Source organism: Cololabis saira, chromosome 6 (genome assembly GCF_033807715.1).
Source record: "Cololabis saira isolate AMF1-May2022 chromosome 6, fColSai1.1, whole genome shotgun sequence".
NCBI lineage: Eukaryota > Metazoa > Chordata > Actinopteri > Beloniformes > Belonidae > Cololabis > Cololabis saira.
In genome coordinates this window covers 22,234,745-22,255,927 of record NC_084592.1, presented here as the reverse complement: position 1 = coordinate 22,255,927, position 21,183 = coordinate 22,234,745, and the positions used below count along the sequence as shown (strand labels likewise).

The window sequence follows — 21,183 nt, the reverse complement described above, 5'->3', positions numbered from 1 at the left end:
TTTTCTCCAACTTTAGATCATCATGTAACTATGGACTTCAGAATTTTACTAAATACATGTATATTAAAGATGAATGACTTATAATTGACTCCTGGGGGACTTTAAAAGGCAGTTAAATTTGACACTATGACAGCTCAATCAGTAAATAGTCAACTTTTGTATTCATGGGTTTTATTTAAACTGTTGGTGGTGACTGCGCTACTGTAAGTAGCCACTCTGATTTCTTGAGTTCAATGGTCAATGCTCGATGTTTACGCTGCATTTTGTCACTGGTATTATCATTTTGTTTTTACAGCATCCACCCCGGAAGGATGAGTCAGAAAAAGAAGAATAAAGCTCGGTGAGTTGTCATTCCCCCTACTCGCCTTTAGAGGGCGCTGAAGAAGTACCAACTGATTCAGAACCACACCTGACAAACCTTTGAACTCATGCTTGACATGTTTTTACTTCTCAAAGCAGTTTAGACACCACACCTCATTAATTCCGAATCAATACCCTGTATGTGTTCATATTCTTTTTTTAAACAGTTTTTAGCCTCTTTTTGAGAAAAGAACATCCTCATAGTTGACTAATTTCTTTACATCATAAATCCAAATCAAATTTCACATAGCTTTGTTGTTGTATATGCACATGCTTTTTAGTCATTACTTTATCACCAAATTGTCCAAATAATCAATGAAAGGGGCGTAGTAAAAGAAATATAAAACTATTGGACAGTTTTCTACTTGCTTCCTCTGACGATCGACTCCAACTACTGCATTCATTAGTTAATCTTAAGCCATAACCACCAAAATAAATGTCAGTGCTAAAATTTGAGACCACAGTCTGTTAAATGTTCTTTATTTTGCTATGAAATATGATATAGTGATGTTGACAACAAAAAAGACACAGTAGAGATCCACTAGTCGGGGTTACGGGTAGTTTTTAGGGGCCGATCTTTGACACCTGTCTCCATCACCAGAAAAGGCCCTGTAAAAGTAGCCTACGGGAACCTTTACAGGGCGGAAAATGTTCCTGTAGTAGGAGAGGTAGTCAAATCAGCTTAAAGGAGCATGAGGCAGGATGGAGGCAGGATTTATGAAAAAAATCTGTATACATTTTAAGTTTTCTAGTAATAATGTCAGATGAAGCGTTCCAAACCCAAAAGAATGAGCCCTCTAGTGTATCTCTCCTTTGCCTTGAACAGGCTGTGTGCTGCAAAATGTGCTGCAATTCGGTCCCGAATTTCCCGCGCTGGGCTGCGGATGTGACGTCACATGACGCTGCATGTGCGTTCTCCCCGTTCTCCCGTGCCGGCTTCGCTGTTGGCTGCAGTACCCCCGATGGCCGGTTCCCGTTTTATTTTGTAACCCCATGTCCTTGTGTTTAAGATTTGTCTTGACTTCCCTTCCCATCTGCCTTCATCGCTTCCACCTGTTTCGTCAAGCATTTTGTGTACATCTTGTCTTGTCTTTCTCTTGCTTCCGGTTGGTCCGTCCTGTCACAGTGAGGGGGGCGTAGGACCCAGATGCAGGAGAGACGCAGAGGAAGGAGTTCCAGAAAAGTGACTTTTACAACTTAACGCGCTGCTGAACACAAGAGCATAAACTTGACAAAAATACAAAAACCTGAGCTGAAACATGGAGGGTGGAAACAGTGCGGACCAGCAAGGAGCAACGGAAAGACAAGACAAGATATACACAAAAGGCTTGACAAAAAAACCATGACAGGAAGTACCTCATGGGGGGTCTCTGCTGATTGGGTACTCTAAACTATGTTCATGAAAAGATATGTGAACACAACTTATTTGAACCATTTGTACCAGAAACATTTTGCTACAAGTACATTTGATCAAGATTGAAAGAAAAATGATAGATGGACCAATGAGGAGGTTCACACCTAAAAGGTCCAGCATGCTTTTTTCAATCCCTACCACTGCAGTGTATCTTAGTAGTAGCAGTAGACCTTGTGTTGCTTAAGAACTAATATGTCAAAGTCATTTTTTTTAAAGTATTGTCTAGTGACGAATGAACAGAAAATTTACTTTTATATCACAAATCAACTTGCAGTTGGCAAACGAATCAAATCGGCATGCAGCATTTTGAGATGACCCTTGCTGCAGTTGAGGGATGTGTTTCCCTCTACTTTCTCCTTGCACATTCTCAGGAAACAATAGAAGTGAAGATTCAAAGCAAGTTGTTGGTTTCTATAGCCAGGCTGCTTTTAAATAATTTACATTAGAAGAAATTATATAATATTATTATTATAATTAATTTGATTATAAATGGATAATAATAAATTAATAATTGGATTTAACCGGAATGTAAGTGGTTCTGTGATGAACTGGTTAACTGTCCGGCCTGAACCCGACCTTTCACCCCATGACAGTGTGGTAGGCTCCAGTAAATCACCTCGACCCTAAATAGGTGGAAGCAGGTGTCCATCATTGGAGGGAACTAACATGAAATACTTTCCGCAGCTACAGATGCAACCAAGATGTTACTTCCATGTCTGCTCTATTTCACTCCTTCTAACTTAACAATTTGAAGAGGCCAGACCTTAATGACTTCAGAGGTACTGCAGGGCGTTTTAAACCATTCAGTCTATTTCCCGTACAGCTGCAAAATACTTTCACTATGATATCCTTCTCTCCTTTCCACTAAAATTTCACCTTTTTGAATTTCTGGTTTTCTTTGTACATCAGAGGTTCTTGAAAGCACGAACTATATATTGTGGTGTCACCTTGATTTGAACTGATTCACCCCCTGCCTTTCAAGATGCAAATGAAGTCCTGGTTGGATTTGAAAATATCCCTGCTCCTTCCCGAAAGCATTCACTTTCAGATGTAGTTTCTTGACTCCTTGATCTTGGTGCTTTTCTCAGGACGGCCTTCGGAGCCACGGCCCCACCTTTTCTCGACTACCTGAAGGACATTCTCCGTCGATATCCGGATGGTGGACAAATTTTGAAGGTTGGTGTATTACTCAAATTTTGATTATCCCGGTTCATGAGTGTAGAACTTTGTTAATTGTTCTCTTGTTGTGATAAGTGCTGTTAATAGAGGTTTTATTTGTCACCAGGAACTAATTCAGAATGCAGATGATGCTCAAGCCACAAAGGTGGTTTTCATCCACGATGAGAGGAGCTACGGGACTGACAGCCTTTGGACGGATGAACTGAGAAAATACCAGGGTAAATAGAATGATTAGATAATTAAAACACTGTGATTTCTTGTGTTTTTATATACAGTGAGTTGAACAGTGGTAATTGGTCTCTAAAATGCAAGAAAGAAAAAAAAATCATACATTTCTATATCAGTCGAACCGTTGGCTTTTGCCTGTAATAAGCTGAGATAGGCTCCAGCAGACCCCTGTAACTCTGTATAGAATTAAGCAGGTATAGAAAATTATACCATTAGCATGCCCAGTTCTCAAATGATTAAAAAAAGATGACTACGGTATAAAGATCGCTTACCAACTTACTCAACTGTGTTATCAAATTAGATTTGTTTATAATCGTTTTCAAGTCAGAAATTATCAGCATTCTTCTGGTTACCTACCTTAATTTAGCATGCATCAGCTTCTGTGTGCCAACACAAGACTAATATCACGATAATATTGTAAAACAAAATACACATTTTTGACAGTTAACACTGAGAGACCATGCTGCCACGTCATGTTTACAACTTTATTGCAGTTTTATTTTCCTGAATGCAACCTTGGAGTACAAAAGAAACCGTTTAAATAAATGCGTCACAACACATGGATTCCTCAATAATTTCTATTTTTCCACTTCTTCTTTTGCAAAGGCCCTGCTCTGTACGCCTACAACAATGCAGATTTTACTGATGAAGACTGGGACAGAATTCAGAAGGCAGGACGAAGCGGCAAGCTCAAAGACCCAAACAAAATTGGCAGGTTTGGAATCGGCTTCAACTCTGTCTACCACATCACAGGTGAATATTGAATTATTTTTTTCTATATATATATATATATATATATATATATATATATATATATATATACACGGTACAGACCAAAAGTTTGTACACACTTCCCCATTTGTTTGAATGAGAAGGTGTGTCCAAACTTTTGGTCTGTACTGTGTGTGTGTGTGTGTGTGTGTGTGTGTGTGTGTGTGTGTGTGTGTGTGTGTGTGTGTGTGTGTGTGTGTGTGTATGTATGTATGTATGTATGTATGTATGTATGTATGTATGTATATACTGTATGTGTGTGTATATATATATATGTATATATATACATATACACACACGAGGGGTGGGTATTGCCAAGCATACTTGAGTCAAGATACGATATTGCGATATCCATATTGCAAAGTTATACATAGTTCAATGAAAACTGTAAAAGGCATTGTATATGTATAGACATATGTATATATGCATTTTGTCTTATAGATGTTTTTTTGTCACTGTACATAGTTTAAAATGTGGAAGAAAAAAAGGCAGTTATCAAAGGATAAAGTTGGCATAGCAGTCTGAAGTTGTATTAATTTAAATGCAAAAAATAGACTGAGTTGAAGATATATATTTTAGATTTGATAATATATGAGGATAATAACCATCTTGCTTTATTTTCCCCACAGATGTGCCCAGTATATTTAGCTCAGGGCACCTTGGCTTGATGGATCCCCAAGAAAACATATTTGGAGAAAGAAATGGAGGGTTTAGGTGGTATCTGGATGACGATGAACACCAAGAAGCTCTGATGACAATGCGTGATCAGTTCCAACCCTTCAGAGATATGGTTTCACTCGTAGGTGGAGAAACATGGACCAAAGTCATAAAAGAAGATCAGTACTTTGCTGGGACGATTTTCAGATTCCCCTTACGCAATGAGGCATCAGAGATTTCAGACAATCTGTACACTTCGAATAAGGTGGTTGAGCTTTTTGATAGCTTCATTGCAGATGCAGACTTAAGCCTCCTCTTCTTGAAAAACGTGAGCTCTGTGTCCGTGATACACGTGAGTGCTGATGGGACCATCAACACCAGACTTGAAGTGAAATCTTCCGTCCCCACAGATGTTCTGAAGTCAGAAGATGCGTCAGCCATCGAGAGTTTGACAAGATTCAAACAGATAACTCTCAGATCAGAAGAAATCAAAGAAACAAGCTGGCTCTTGACAACGTGTACCCTGAAGGAGGGAAACGTTAACGATCTGGACGTCCTCGCCAAAAAGCTGAGCTTTTTACCCAGAGTTGACTTAGCGTTCTCCAGTAGTGACAGGAGAGACTGTGACAAGGGCAGACTGAGCTGCTTTCTCCCTCTGCCAAACAACGACTCCAACAAGACCGGCCTCCCAGTTTACGTCAACGCCTGCTTTGGCCTCACAGACAACAGGATGGACATCAAGTGGCAAGAGGAAGACCAGAAGCATGACGAGCATGCTCTATGGAATGAACTGCTGGTGAAGGAAGTGCTCCCGCAAGCATACGTGACGATCATTCAAGACGCCGTCAAACTTGCTCAAAGATCCTTGCTCCCCGTCTCCTCCGTGTATAATCTGTGGCCTGACGTCTCCCAGATGCAACACAAAGACAAGTGGCTTGATGTCGCTCGGGATGTTTTTAACCACTTATTCAGTCAGAATGTGGCCGTCCTTTCTCTCGCTGAAGATGAAAGAAAGTTTATCCCCCTGTCAGAAGCCGTGCTGCCCTGTAATGGTCCAACAAGTGCTACCACACTGAGTGCCATTAAAAGGGCTCTGGTCTCACGTGGAGAAAATCTCGTCACTCTACCAGCAAGTGTTGCGAGGGCTATAGAGGCATATCCACACACTACTCCAATACGTGTGACCCCATCCTTCCTCAGGGAGGTTTTCCGCAGGACTGGCATGCACAGCATCGGCAGGAATGACAAACTCTGTCTTTTAGAGTACATACTGAATGATGAAAAGTACAGGGAAGTTGAGGGTCTGCAGCTGGTTCCACTCAGCGATGGCTCCTTCAGATTTTTCACAAAGAGAGAGGAGGACACCGCTTTAATCGACAGCAAAGAATTTCCAAGGTATGTTTATTTTTCTGTTGTTTCTGTTACATGAATGATGTGTTTTTTCACGATAACTTAATCTGAGCAAACAAATGTGTACTTTGTGCTCACATTCAACTCTATCTGCAAATGCGCTTAATGGAACATTTATTATTAGATGGTAGAGAGTGATGTTAGGGACTAAAACATGATCTGAAGCAGTTTTGAGGAATATGTGCAGATATGATGTTGGTAATGATGCCTATTTTGTTTTAAGTAAGTATCGGCACACGTCTATGGAGGAGAGACTGTGAACTCTCCTTTACGTTTTGTTTTTAACACAGAATGAACTTTTCTTAGCTTAGAATGGGGTGGGGGGGGGTTGGAAAAAACATAACGCAGTATGTTCTGTTAAAATGTTTTTCTGTACTCAGAGAGCTCCGTCTCAGGATTTTGGCACAAACATTACGCCGCAGTTTTGGTAGGACAGCATAGTGATGTAGTCAGGGCTCCAGACTAACTTTTTCACAGGTAGAACTGGTGCCACCTAGCTTTTCATTTAGTAGCACCAAAACAAATTAGGTAGAGCCATATTTTTCATTGCACATAACATATTTAGAAACACTACAATAAGGTTCCCTCAATTAACATCAGTTACATTCCTTCCTGCAACTGACGGGCCACATGCCCTACAGTGGACACACACCATGGCCTGTCCCTCGTATCTTAACCACGGGAACTGTGCCAGCCATTGTTGTTGAAAGCTGTACTTTTGTTTCTTCTCCCCACTAGGGTTGCCACCTTTCAGAAATAGAAATAAGGAACATCCCGATTTCAGCGATTTTCACGAGCGCTAAAAAAAAGGGACATCCCCAAAACGTCTAAAATGCATAGAAATGTATATATTTTATATGAAAAAACGAAATGCTTTAATAGCATTGAACCTTCATGACTGTACAGACAGCCTGAACCTGCGCATGGTCATCGTAAATTAAACAAAGTCTGCCTGCATTGGGCAGTTAAACAGAACCGCACCTAAATTAAATGACAAAACGACAAAAGACAAGCAGCTCCTTGTCTTTCAGAACTGTGGTGTGGAACTCCAAACAGGTCTGCTCAAAGTCCAGTGATGAGGAACTCACTTCATGAGCTCCATTATTTGTTATAATTTTGATGATTTAATTCTTTATTGATTTATTCAAATTTTTTGAGATTTTTTATTTGGGGTTTTCATTAGCTGTGGGCCATAATCATCAAAATTATAACAAATAAAGGCTTGAAATATCTCACTTTGCATGTAGTGGGAAATAATATATGTTTCACCTTTAGTTGAATTTACTGAAACAAATTAAGTTTAGCAATATATTCAAATTTTCCGACCTTCACCTGTATATTATGACCAATAAATAAGAGCATAATATATTTCCCATATCAAGCTCAGGGGATGATTCAGGTATGAGGAACTGTGCAACAGATGCCTGGCTCCTCTGTGACGTTATATTATGTTTGTGGAGGTTCCTGCAGCATGCTGTCTGTCTGACACACCTCAGAGAGACCTCTGCTTCCTCTTTTAGGACGAGGTGGGGTGTCTGGAGCCTCTGGAGACATCTTGACTTGACTTTTTTTTTGTTTAAAGTCGCGTGTGTCGGTGCAGTTAGCAGCAGTGAGAGGTAAAGGCTGATTTATTGTTCCACGTCAGACCAACGCAGAGCCTACGCCGTACGTTGCGCGTCGCCGCGTACCCTACGGCGTAGGCTCTGCGTCGATTTAACGCGGAACCATAATTTCGGCTTAACTAGGCAACAGAGCGCAAAGGGGTTCCGTATTGGTTCAATACGGAACGCAACTTTTAATTCCCAATTACCAAACAATTCCGTATTTCAAGGGACGGGTGGCGAGCCTACTCCCCACTCTCCCCCGCCTGTTTCGCCAACCTGTCACTCTCTTCATCAGAAGAAGAATCCATGATTCTTGTCGCTCTCTCTGCTAACCCTTCTCCTCCTCCTCACCAACCACCAGCCTCGTTTGTTGCCTCCATGGTTGCCTCTGGCACATTTTTTTCTTAAAATAATCGACTATAGACCGCTTCATACTGCATCTGCTTTGTTTACCTTTTTGAGCGCGCTGCGTGTACGCGCGCGTGCACTGCTGTACATGTAACGTGCGCAGACCATAACAGGTGCAGTCAGACAGAGAGAGAGGAGAAATAGGACTCGCAGGAATGAGCCAGAAAGTAAAATTGTATTATCAACCACTCCATTAATGCACTAACACAGCCGAGTGAAAAAATAAAAAATAAAATGTTTTTTTTTTTCCACTAGTCCTCTTGCAAGTAGCACCGGAGCGACCTCGTTAAATTTTAACTCACACCTTAATAAATTAGGTCGCATATGCGACCTAATAGGTCGCACTCTGGAGCCCTGGATGTAGTGGTTAACCTGGTGCCTCTCTGCATGGAGGTTCTTGCTATGAACCTCTGCTGGAGTGTGTCTGTGTGGAGTTGGCATGTTGTTTCTTTTTCTACCAAACCTGCTTTTCATGCATGAGAAAATTGATTCTCAACAAAATGCACAGCTAAAACATTTGTTAGTCATTGGCTCACGACATTCCTTCCATCATCGCTGCTTTGCGCAGGAGAACAGTTCCAAGACAGAAACGTTTTTTAAATGTATTAATTTTACATGCACTGCAAGCAAAATGAGTTTACGTACTTTTATCTTTATCGGTTGTGCAGAATCTTGTTGCCGTACTGCAACCAGCTCTTCATCTCAGATGATCTCAGTCCAACCTGCAGAGCCCACTTGAGGGAACTGGCAGGGCAAAGTAGGTGATCATATTTGGACACACGTATGGTAGGTAACTTGATGTGAAATTTATAAACTTATTTATTTATTTTTTTCAGAATTCTTCAAAGTCATCAACATTGATGCAGATGATGTGGCTGAATATACAAGAAGATATTTGCCGCAGGACTGGAAGCAGCCGGGGAAGACGGTCGTCACTTGGAGCATCAACAGCGGCCAACATCCGCCACTCGACTGGCTTCAGGAATTTTGGAAGTTTCTGAACAATCACTTCCAAGAGTTAAGTGGTTTCACTGAAATACCTCTGGTTCCCATCAGTCCTCTGTCTGCCAGTCAGCCTGCATTTCTGGCTAAACTGCAACGGAACACAACCCTCATTTTTCAGAAAAGCAAACACGGCAGTTTGCCAGAGCAAATGGCTGAGCTGTTGACCAGAGTCGGGGGTACAGTGGTGAGAGGAAATGAGTGGCTCAAGCACGGTGACCTTGACAGTTACGTGCTGAGCCCATCTCCAAATAGTGTCATGAAAGTCTTGCTGAATTTAGATTCCCAGCATCTGATCAAAACCCTAAAATCTGAGCCTCAGAGAACACGAGAAGAGCTTAAAGAGCATCTCTCCCACCTGAACCCTCTCTCGAGCCGAGAGGAAGATTTACTCTTGACACTGCCCTTGTTTCAGACCATGAAAGGATCCTGTGTCCCAGCTCATTCAAAAATGGCAGTGCTTCTAACGGCCGGTCCAGCAGTCCCTGCAGAACTGCCTATGCTTGATTCAGTAATCCAGTGTGCTACTGAGGCTGATCGCAGACTGTTAAGTCTGCTCAAAGTTAATATCTTGGGCCCAGCTGATGCAGCCATGGTCCTTGTCGACTGTATGGAAAGAGAAGCTTGCAGCAATGAGGAAATTGAGAAAACAATGACTTGGATTTTACAGAATGGCAACATCCTTTTCTCTCAAAATCCATCTTTAAAATCCAGATGTAGGAACTTGAGATTCATTCAAATGAACGGGGAACTGAAAAAGCCTTCAAGCTTCCTTGATCCAAGTAATAAAACCTTTAAAGTCATCTTTGAGTCATGCTTTTTCCCCCCGCTTGTTTACACCGAAACAACACAGATGCTGGAAAGCCTGACAGATCTTGGACTGATAAAGAAAGAAGCTGATGTGACACCTGAGCATTTGTTGCATGCCACCACACAGATTGACAACCTGCGTGTGGACTCTAAAAATGAGGCTCTCAAAAGAGCTCAGGCAGTTTTGGGAATGCTGGATTCCAGTGAACTCCTGTCAAAGTTTTCTGATAAGCAGCTTCATCAGCTTAAGGTGACGAAATGGGTTGGATGTGAACAACCTGACAATGACTACAGAGAGCTCAGTGAAGAATCTGAGGGAAGCTGCTTCTACTGCCCAGATGAAATAAGACACACAATGTATAAAGACATTGTTGGGCATGTAATACCTCTGACAGGGAAGCTCAATGACAGAGTTAGCCACAAGCTCGGTCTCAGACGACCGCCCCCACCTGAGAAAGTCATTGAGAACTTGTTGGTTTTGACATCAAAAGCACAGGAGATGGCTGATCCTGATACAAATGTGGATTTCAAGACACAGCTGCATCAAATCTACAAACACATGCAGGAACACATGTCAACATTTGCACAGGCGATGAACAAGAACACACCTTGGCTGTGGGCCCACAAGCGGTTTGTTCCACCTCAAGAACTGGTTCTTGACTACCCACACGATCTAGATCTGAGCTCTTACATTGGGAAGCTGCCAAATGAGTTTTTGCCATACAGGATGCTCCTCCAGAGGTTTGGCCTGAGAAAATCCCTTTCAAATGAGGAAATTGTTGGCATTCTTCATCATATCCATGAAAGTATTGAAGCAAGGCAAGAGCCATTTGCAAGTCCTTCTGAGGTAAAAGCATCAATAGATATTCTTAACTGGCTTTGGCGAGAGAAGAAGACAGTTCAGGGTGACGTACCAGTGCCGGTCATCACAGAAGGGGAACAATTCACCCTTAAACCTCGGTCAGAAGCACTCCTCTGTGATCTGAGCAAAGAGAGGCTGAAGGAATATCAATTCAGTACAGAAAAAATGTATGTGCTACATGAGGAAATCCCAATAGCAACAGCCGAGTGGCTGAAAATACGATTTCTCAGCAACTGCATTCCTGCTCCAGAGTTAGTGGGAATTGAACAATGTGGACAATCTGAACCAATAACCACAAGGATAAAAAATATCCTGAATGAGTATGATGAGCAAAGTGACATCTTCAAAGAGCTAATTCAGAATGCAGAGGATGCTGGAGCAGAGACCTGCAAATTCTTGGTGGATTTCAGAGCACACAAAGCTTCCCCTGAAAGTCTCATTGATCCTGACATGGCCCTTTGTCAGGGACCGTGTCTCTGGGCCTTCAACAATGAGCAGTTCACAGCTGAGGACTGGGAAAACATCGTCAGAGTTGGGTCTGCCTCCAAGGAAAACAAAGTGGAAAAGATTGGAAAGTTCGGACTTGGATTCAATACTGTGTATCATGTAACAGATGTGCCCTCCATCCTCAGTGGTACCAGCCTTCTAATACTTGATCCAAATGTAACTCACCTTAAGAAGCACATCCACAGTAAAACAAATCCTGGAATCAAGCTGAATCTCTCTCAAAAGAGGATTGTGAATTGCTTTCCTGGTCAGTTTGCACCATATGAGCACATTTTTGGCTGTAATTTCACCACAAAAAGTCCCCCGGAAGCCTACCCAGGCACTCTGATCAAGCTACCTTTCCGAACCCAAGAAGAGGCTCTCAAGTCAGAAATAAGCAAAAGGGTGTATCACAAGGATGACATTATGGCATTACAGCACAACTTCGAAAAGAATTCAAAAACTCACCTGCTTTTTCTCAAGAACGTCAACACATTGTCCCTACAAAGCATCTCCAACAATGTTGCAACCCCACCCAGAGATGATGAAATGGAAACCATCTTAACCGTCTCCAAAACTGTCATGAGGGAAATGAGGACTCAAGATGAAACCACTGATTCAAAACAGCTTCATGCTAAGGAGTCATTGGTGAAACTTGACAGTAAATGCAGAAATATAATTAACAGCAACACTATCAACATTATCAAGGTAACCAGCCAACAGTCCGGTGAGACTGAAGACCTTCACTGGCTCCTCTACAACTGCTTTGGGACAGATCGGTCCCTGGAAATGGCCCTTCAAAAAGATAACCAAGCCAAGTTCTCTTTGCCCATTGGAGGGATTGCGTTGCCCTTGCAAAGGAATCCAGAAACTGTAAAACTGTCCCCACTAAAAACGGATCTTGTTGGACAGGCGTTTTGCTTCCTTCCTCTTCCCATTCAGACAGGTCTTCCAGTAAATGTCAATGGCACATTTGCTATGATGAGCAACCGAAAAGCCCTTTGGGAAAGTGGAATGAAAGGTGATTGGAACAAAGCTCTTCTTCAGGATCCAGTTGCAGCAGCTTATGTCACTGCGCTTTTGGCATTAAAGAAAATGTGTGAGAACCAGGAACTGGAGTCTTACTCTTATCACACCTTTTGGCCCAACAGAGAGAATGTTGGCAATACGTTCAAGCCTTTGGTGGATGTGTTTTACTCTGCCATCGCTCAACACTCCACAGACCCAGAGCTCTTCAGTGATGGTGAAAAGTGGTGCTCAATGAGCAATGCCATATTTCTACAAGAGAGCATTCAAAAGGACAAAAAAATCAGTCCAATTGCAGCTCAGGTGTGCAAAACATACGTAAAAGAACCAAAGTGTGTTGTTCCTCTTCCATCGTGGTTGGCAAACAGCTTCAAACTAGCTGGCCTAAAAAATGTTTTACAAAGCAGGACATGGACCTGGGCGAAGTTTTATGAAGAGGTAGTGTTCAACAACCTTGCTACCATGGACTCCAAATGTAGAGATTCTCTTGTTCTACATGCTATTGACCTCAACAACAAAGACATTGACAAGCTGCTGGTCTCCCATCCTTGCATACCCACAACAGACGGACAGCTCCAGTATGTGAAGAAACTTGTCAGTCCATCATGCAGGATGGCATGTCTTTTTGAACCAGAAGAGGGCCGCTTGCTTGGAGGTACCAAAGATGACTTTTGCGCACCCAAAAGGATTCAGCGCTTGTTGGAACTTGGAATGGCACACGATAACCTTACTCTGGAGGACATCACACAGAAAGCAAAGACAATGACCAACACCTGGAGAGTCAACAAAAAGAAAGCATGTGACCATCTGAAGTGCCTACTTGATCTTATGAAGAATCACATGGATGACGGAGACTCTCACCACTGGGAAACATTGAGGAGAACCCCCTTTCTCCCAGCATTTTCCCCCGGTGACCTAAAAATGACAGGGAATGTAACACTTCAGAAGCCCACAGCTGTTTTTAAGGAAAAATTCGCCCTTCTGGTTAACATGGAACATCACGTGCTGGATCACAAAAGTCTGACAATACACAGCAATGATCCGATCCTAGATTTTTTGGGAGTTCACAACAGTCCAGAGACAGAGACGGTGCTGCAGCAGCTGCAAGAAGCATACAGCCAATCACAATCAACCGACAAATCTATGCTTCACGAAATAGCATACGAGTGCTATAAGTTTCTAGATCAGTGGACTGGTCTTCAGATGAATGCCACTGTAATTTCACAGAGGTCAAATTCCTTCCCGTTCATCCTAGTCGGTGATACATTTGTACCCATCAGCTGTGTTGCTGAAAAACAGGATTTTGATGCAAAACCCTACCTCCATGTACTTCCGCCTGCCTTCACTGGTTTCAGAAATCTCTGGAAGACTGTGGGTGTTGAAGAAAGGTTTACAACAAGTCAGTTTTTTACTGTGCTCCAGGAATTACACTCTCGGTATGGAAACAAGCCCCTGCCAGCTAACGAGCTATCAATTTGCTTGACAATTTTAGCCAAAGGGTTATTTGAGGCAAAAGAGAAAGTGCCAGAAATCTGTCCGATACCAAATTTTGAAGGGGTTTTACAACCTGCCACTGAGCTGCGTTACAATGACAATCCGTGGATGCCAGTTCCTTCAGATGTCACGTTGTGTCACGGACACATCCCCCGCGTTATGGCTCAGCACTTCGGAATCATGACGACAAGGCATCATACTCTGGAAAATATTACGTCTGACATTTCACCTTTTGCACAGCACGAAGAATTGACTGTTCGAATTAAAAACATCATTTCAGTTTACCCATCAAAGGAGGATATTCTGAAGGAGCTAATCCAAAATGCTGATGATGCTGAGGCAACAGAAATTCACTTTGTTTGGGACAAAAGACATCATGGCAAAGAAAAAACATTTGGCGAGAAGTGGAACCCTCTGCAGGGTCCGGCCCTGTGTGTTTTCAACAACAAAGTGTTTTCTGAAGAGGAATTGATAGGCATTAAACAGCTGGGAGAAAGAGGGAAGCAAAAATCCACAGGAAAAATAGGCAAATATGGAGTTGGATTCAACTCTGTTTACCACCTGACTGACTGTCCTTCCATTCTCACTGAAGATAAGTTGCTTTGCATTTCTGATCCCAACCAGAAATACATTGAAAACCACTCCGGCAGAGCTCAAGCTGGCATTGGTTACAATGTAATTGACACATTCAAGGAGATGTACAAGGATGTCTACAAATCTTTTCTTCCTGACGTATTCCCTCTGAAAAAGGGGACCATGTTCAGATTACCACTGAGGGCTCCAGGTGCGAAAAGTGAAATTTCACAGCAAGTAGTCACTGATTCAGACATGAATGAACTCTGCTCTGCCCTGTCTGGTGATCCTGAAGGACTAATTCTGTTCCTGAAAAACATCTGCAAAATCCAAGTTCATAAAATCGACCGTTCAGGAAAAATTCAAACCATCTTTGAGGTGGAAAAGAGTCTGTCACAAAGAAGCATGCAAAAAAAGGACGCATTTGAAAAACATCTACAAAATGCACTACAGCGTCAGACACAAATAACCCCACTCAAGGCTTTATATGACGCCACGGTTTCCACCTCGGATAAAAGAGAGAGTAAATGGATCATTGCAGAACAGTTTGGCTCATTCAAAGGGACATCTGAATTACAACTATCAGGAAAAGTCCCACAGGGAGCAATTGCTGCACGTGTGAGCATAAAGGCCCCAACATACTCAAGGAATATGGAGTTTGAAGGCGCAGCCTTTTGTTCACTTCCCTTACCTGGGACAACTAGACTGCCAGTGCATGTCAGTGGAAACTTTGAGGTAGATTCTGCCTGGAAAAACCTTTGGAAGGAAGATGGCCAAACCCAGAAATCAAACTGGAACAAAGCTTTGAAACAGGACATCATTGCTCCACTGTATGCAGATCTCTTGCACTGCATCCGCTGTAGAATCCGATCCAAAAAGGGCTCTCTTGAAAGCATTGAATTACACTTAAGTACCTCGTACTTGTGTTTTTGGCCATTTACGTCTGAGGTTGATAAGCAGTGGCATGAAATGATATTGGAAGTCTACAGGTCAATTAAAGACAAAGGCCTCGACCTGGTCCCAGTACTAAGGAGCTCAACGCGCAAAATTGCAAGTCGGGAATTTAAAGAATACTCTTTAGACTGGTGCAACCTCAGCGAAACAGAGACAACAAAGGTACCTTACCTTACAGACCCAACAAGTGACTGGATTATCCCGATTTTGGAAGATCTTGGGATGAACCTGGTTCCTTTTTCCACAGAGATGAAAAAGATTCGGAGCCATTTCAAATCTGCTGGCGTTGAATTGAAAATTGTCAGTCCTGGTGCCATACGGGCTTTCCTCCAATCAAAACCTCTCAATGATCTGGCCCAAACAGAGGCAGATTTGCCCTTGCCAATAATTGCCACTTTGATCAAAGACCAAACAAGATGTTCAAAGCTCCTGACATTTTGTTTGAATGATCCCAACTTGGAAAAGCTCACCGAACAGAACCCCAATGTGCTCAACGGACTCCCCCTCCTGCTCACAAGTGATAAAGTTTTGAGAGTGTTTAACTCTGAATCTCCAAAGTTCATATCAAGATATGACAGTCTTTTTTTTGGTTATGCAAGCCACTTTGCAGACCACGACACCAACAAAGATCATGCTGCTCTTCTAAAAACTGCTAATCTTGTCAAAGACCTAACACTACCTCTTGCAGCTCAGTTTTTGAAACCATTAGTTCAAAAACGTCTTCACAGCTGTGGAGTTGACCCAGGCAGTGGTCTTCATGTCCCTAATGAAACAATGCTGACATGGTTGACGTCCCTTTGGAGATTCATAATGAGTGAAATTAAAATGCCATTTTCTCATGATGACCATGTTCACCATTTTCCCACGTTCAGTGATGTCAGGAAGCTCTTAGGTGACTGCTGCATCGTGCCTGTTGTGTGTCCAGCATTAAACGACAAGCATCTCCTGCAAACAATGAAAGGTATGTCAAGTGTGATTCCCTACGCGTCAGAAAGAGACATATCAAGCATCCTCTTCAAGCTTGGTTTCATGAAGCTTGACAGTGTTTTCCTTTCTGAGGTACACCAACAGGCATATTTACTTTTACATCCCGAGCTCATGGAAGTGAATGACAAAACCTCAGTATTGGACCAGGTCTACAACATCAGCCACTCAAAGTTCTCTCAACTTTCAAATGATGACCTGAAAGTGTTTCAGAACTTCCTGCAGTCTGGACTGTCCATGTCAAAAGACAAACAAGAGTACATGAGGAAGCTTAAATCCTTGCCATTGTTTGAAACCACGCTCGGTGATCGAGTGAGGATTGATGGATCTAAGAAGGTGTTTGTCCTCAACAGCATGTACTCTGGCACATTTCAAGATTTGTTCACTCTGCCCACGAGCAACAGCATTTTTCTCAAAAACAGCCTAGACAACCTGAGTCTGTCAGAAATGCTGAAGATACCAGTCCTGGATGATTTGGAGTATTTCATGAAGTTCATTCTGCCCAATGTACACAGATTTACTGAGAAGCAAACTCTTCTCTGTCTGAAGCTGTTGCTGACATTATGTCATCATGTTAATCATTCTAACTACAAGAATGAAATCATCTCTTCAATGAAGACAGTGAAACTGATTCACAGTTGTCAAGGGAAACTAGAACCTGCCTCGTACTACTTTGATGATACTGTCAAGCTTTATAAGAAAATGGCGCCTAAAGAAAGATTTGTGCCTCCGAAATTTTGGACTGACTTGTGTGATGGGGATGAATATAAAACCACACAAGCGAGGCAGCTCATCAGAGAGCTTGGAATGAAGCATGAAGTGTCAAACGATGAGGTCATCAACTTTGCGTTCCAGTTAGAAACAGAAGCAAAAGGAAACGGCAACCTCAAAGAACTGAAGGAAAAATCGGAGTTGCTTTTCAGAGTGGCTTTGGACAAAGTGAGCAATGACAAAGACGGAGGAGAGAAATTGCTGAAGAGCATAGCTGACATCAAGTTCATTTTTCCAGAGAAGATTAGAGAAGAACTTTGCAACTATCATCAACCATTTGCTGCAGGGAGAACTACTGTTAAGATCAGAGGATCTTTGATAAGTAGCAATTGTAATCATCAAGATCTGATTTGGTCCTCAATGCCAGTTATAGAGCTACCACGTTATGTCTCACAGAAAACCCGAAACATGATGAAAAATATAGGTGTTCATGACCAACCACCTGCAGACTGCGTTACCAGCAACATAAGAAACATCTGTCAGTCGCCATGTACAACCGTGGCGCTGATCAAAACTCGTGCTGAAGTGTTCCGTAGCTCGTACGCCCACCTGCAAGGACAGGGCTTTAACGCACAGCCACTGGCTGGTCTTCCTTTGGTGTTGGTGGAAAACGACAGACAACTGGTGAAAGCTGATCATGTGTGTCTCTCACTCAATCACGACCTGGATTTCAGACCTTACTTGTACCAAATCCCCTCAAAGGATGCCGTGTACAAAGCCTTCTTCAAGAATGCTGGCGTTACAGACGAGGCTACTGCACGGCAGTATTGTAGTGTCCTGGAGGCGGTTTATGACGATTCTTTGGACAAATCGCAACCAAACAGAAACCAGCTCCAGACTGTAAAACGAGCTGTTGAGCAGTTGTTTCACTTACTCAAAAATCAAGGAAACAAAGTCCTCACTGGTGACATTAAGACGTTGCATCTTCCTGCTGTGGATGGAAAGTTGTACCCATCATGCTCGCTCTACTACAATGACACAGTTTTTGAGATTAAAAGGTTGGAAGAAGCTCTGGGGAATGACTTCCTGTTGTTGGAGAAACTCAGCAACTGTCATTTGGACAGCGACGTCTACGAGCAGCATCGGCTGGTGCAGCTTCTGCCGCAGAGGTTTCGGCCTAAGATGCTGCCTCAGATCACTCACGAGAAACTGGTGGATTCAGTCATGCGGCGCTGCGAGCTTTTGACGGGTTGTGACTTCAGCGGCTGGTTTGAGAGACATCTCTCCTCCAAAGAGTTTCGACGTGGTCTGATTTGCCTTCTGAGACACCAGTCTGAGGGCAAAATAACACAAGAAGAAGCTTCTACGATGTGTGACAAGACTTTTGGCAGCATTCAGATTGTGTGTTGCGACACCCTGGAAACAATGCTGTGGCTGGACGAGCAGCCACTTGAAAAAACGATCAGAGAAACAGATGTTTTTGTCAAGCGAGAGCAACAAGGCTGCACCTTTTACCTAAAACACAACGATGACATGTCTCCCAAAGTGATAAATGGGGTTAATATGAAATTGACAAAGGAGATCAATGCTCTTTTAGGAAACAACTTGACATCAACTTACTTCCCAGTGCTTGGACAACTTCTCATGTGCAACGACTTGCAAGATGTTCAGAAAACTCTGGCCGACTTTGAGGTCCTTGATAGTGGCAGTAGTGAAAACCTTGTTTTTAGTCCACCAGCCACTGGGATGGATATTCCAGAAGAATGGCATGATTCATTTGACATGAACTTCCTCAACAACTTTGAAAAGGGGGAATATGTGGGCTATAACATCAACAACAAGTACGTCCTTGCAGTTATTGTTGAAATCCTCCCAGGCCCCAAAGGACAATATTCCAACAGATACAAGATTGACATTGGAGAGGATGAACCGGTTGAAGTCAGTCATCTCGACCTGTACCAGTTTAAACGAGAAAGGAAGGTTAAACCAGAAGGGAACACATCTTGCATGGAGCTGGAGCTGGTGGTAGGAGCAACGCCACGCTCAACCCAGCCAACAAAAAATCCATTACCAACCACTTTAGATGAAGCTAAAAGGGAAATTGACAGATGTCTGGCTGAGATCTGGAATTTTTCTTTGGAGGAGAGGCAGAAGGGCATAAAGCGACTGTACCTGCGATGGCATCCTGACAAAAATCACGACTGCGAGTCGCTCGCCATTGACGCATTTAAATATCTGAAGAATCAAGTTGAAGAGCTCACCAATGGCAAAGTAAGAACTTCAGGCCCATCCTCTTCAAGTGGAAGCTCAAATTTCAGAGACTTCTATAAACAGGGGAACCGGTAGGCCAGGTATCACAGAAGTGGAGGAGAAAGATTCTTTAGGGGCCACAGTTCATATAATTCCCATTCCTACAACTACCATTCCTACAACTTTGGGAGCCACAACGCGAACGTTCCAAGGCCGAACAAAGAGGAGGCCCAGCGCTGGTTTCGCCAAGCTCGCTGCGACCTTGACACAGCTCAAAAAGACACCGATGGCGGAAGCACAGAGTGGTGTCTGTTTAAAGTCCATCAAGCAGTGGAAAAAGCTCTTACTGCAGCAGAATATAGGAGAAATGGTCGACAGCCCACCAGCAGCTCAATTTCTGTCACAGCAGACAACGTTTCCAGCTATCACTCTCAACTGAAAGACCTGCCTCAGATTGTGGACGATCTGAGGGCACTGGGAGTGGACAGCAAAAAGACTCAATATCCCAACTGCCATCCACATCCACACATACCAAATGGACAGTTCAGTTTGGAGAATGCAAAGACTGCTCTGAAAAAGGCATCTGAGCTTCTCAGTAAAGTAGAAACATATGTTATGTAGATTTGCACGTTGTGAGTAACGTACTAAACTGCTGACAGAAAGACAATAACGGAAACATACCAGTGCAAAGCAATTTCACAATTGAACTCAGAACACCTGCCGGAACTTCATGCAACATGTTTGTTGTCAAAAGGCAAATACCTTTACTGTTACACTGAATCATTAATATAAACAATGATCATTTAAAGCATGGAAGAATATTACTAATGACATGAATCCTGTACATATTTTAACAAAACACAATCACTTTAAAACTTTATCGATACATATGTTTTTGACTTCTCAGTACCTGTGTGATCACTTTTATAGTTTATACCTGTAAACGTGGATATTTTCATGCAAAATGCAACTTGCTTTTTAATAATAATGGAAATGTTTCACAATTGACTCACTGCCAAACATAAAGTCTTTGTGAAGTTCTGCCTTGATTTGTTAAAGTGATTGAATTGAAAGAATAATGTTTGTTTTGATGTTCTGAGCAGTTGTGCAGAAGACGCTGATTAAGATGACAGACACTGTATGGTTTTAATGTTTTTGATAAACAGTATGCTTTTTTTTTATTTGGTTCTAAAATCCACTTTTTTTTAGTACTTTAGTCAAGTAAAATGTTTTTTGATAGCTCATTGTTTATGACTACTTGCTCAGTTAGATAATCTTTGTTTACAGTTATTTGAGAAAGGGCCAGTGATTGTTGCCACCATTATTTTAGGTTTGTGGAGATCTTACTTGAAAATTTAAAAATAAAACGAAATACTGTATGAAGATGTGTTTATTTGTACTTTTTATTTACTTGTGTGTTATTGAGCTTTCTCGATGTATGTTATGTGTGAGCAAAGTTTCTGTATCATGAAGTTTATTTAGGACAGTTTCACCTTCTTATTATTTTTCTTCCCATTTTCACGTTCACCATGAGTGAAGACTTCCAGGATAGATATGTTGCTAAATTTGGACTAAAGTTAGACAAATAAAGAGCCAAATCAGAGCTCATCAACCAACTTGGACCAGGTCACGATTCAAAGATCTTGTCTGGATTACATAAGGAAATAAATTCTTTAAAACAGATTTTTTAATTTGTGAAACCTTTAATCCACTATTGAAAAAGAACAATGCTTAAAAAAAAAAAAAAAAAAACTGAAAAAAAATAAGCCTGAAAATCTTATCAACTGGATTATTTCTGAAATCGTCCATCACTGCCCCATCATAATTGCTCACTTCAGCATAATTGATTTGGATATATTGATCATTAGGTCTGAATGAGAAACACGTTTATTTCATTTATTTACTGCTAATCTTACTTGATCATTTAGCAATGTTTATTTAGTAAAGGCAAGCCAAAAGGAAGTGTCTTCCCAGGACAGCAGGTTTGTTATAGAAATTTC

General features: G+C 42.0%; 1 protein-coding gene across 1 annotated transcript; it reads left to right on the top strand.

The window, feature by feature from the left end:
- Window positions 1–297: 297 nt before the first annotated feature.
- LOC133446016 (sacsin-like) lies at window positions 298–20,726 on the top strand. Its single transcript, XM_061723689.1, is given in 7 exon segments — window positions 298–340; window positions 2,863–2,950; window positions 3,060–3,171; window positions 3,788–3,934; window positions 4,582–6,004; window positions 8,700–8,788; window positions 8,868–20,726. Coding segments are annotated over 7 exon segments (12,825 nt in total). The 5' UTR covers window positions 298–311; the 3' UTR covers window positions 19,805–20,726.
- The last annotated feature ends 457 nt before the right edge of the window (window positions 20,727–21,183 follow it).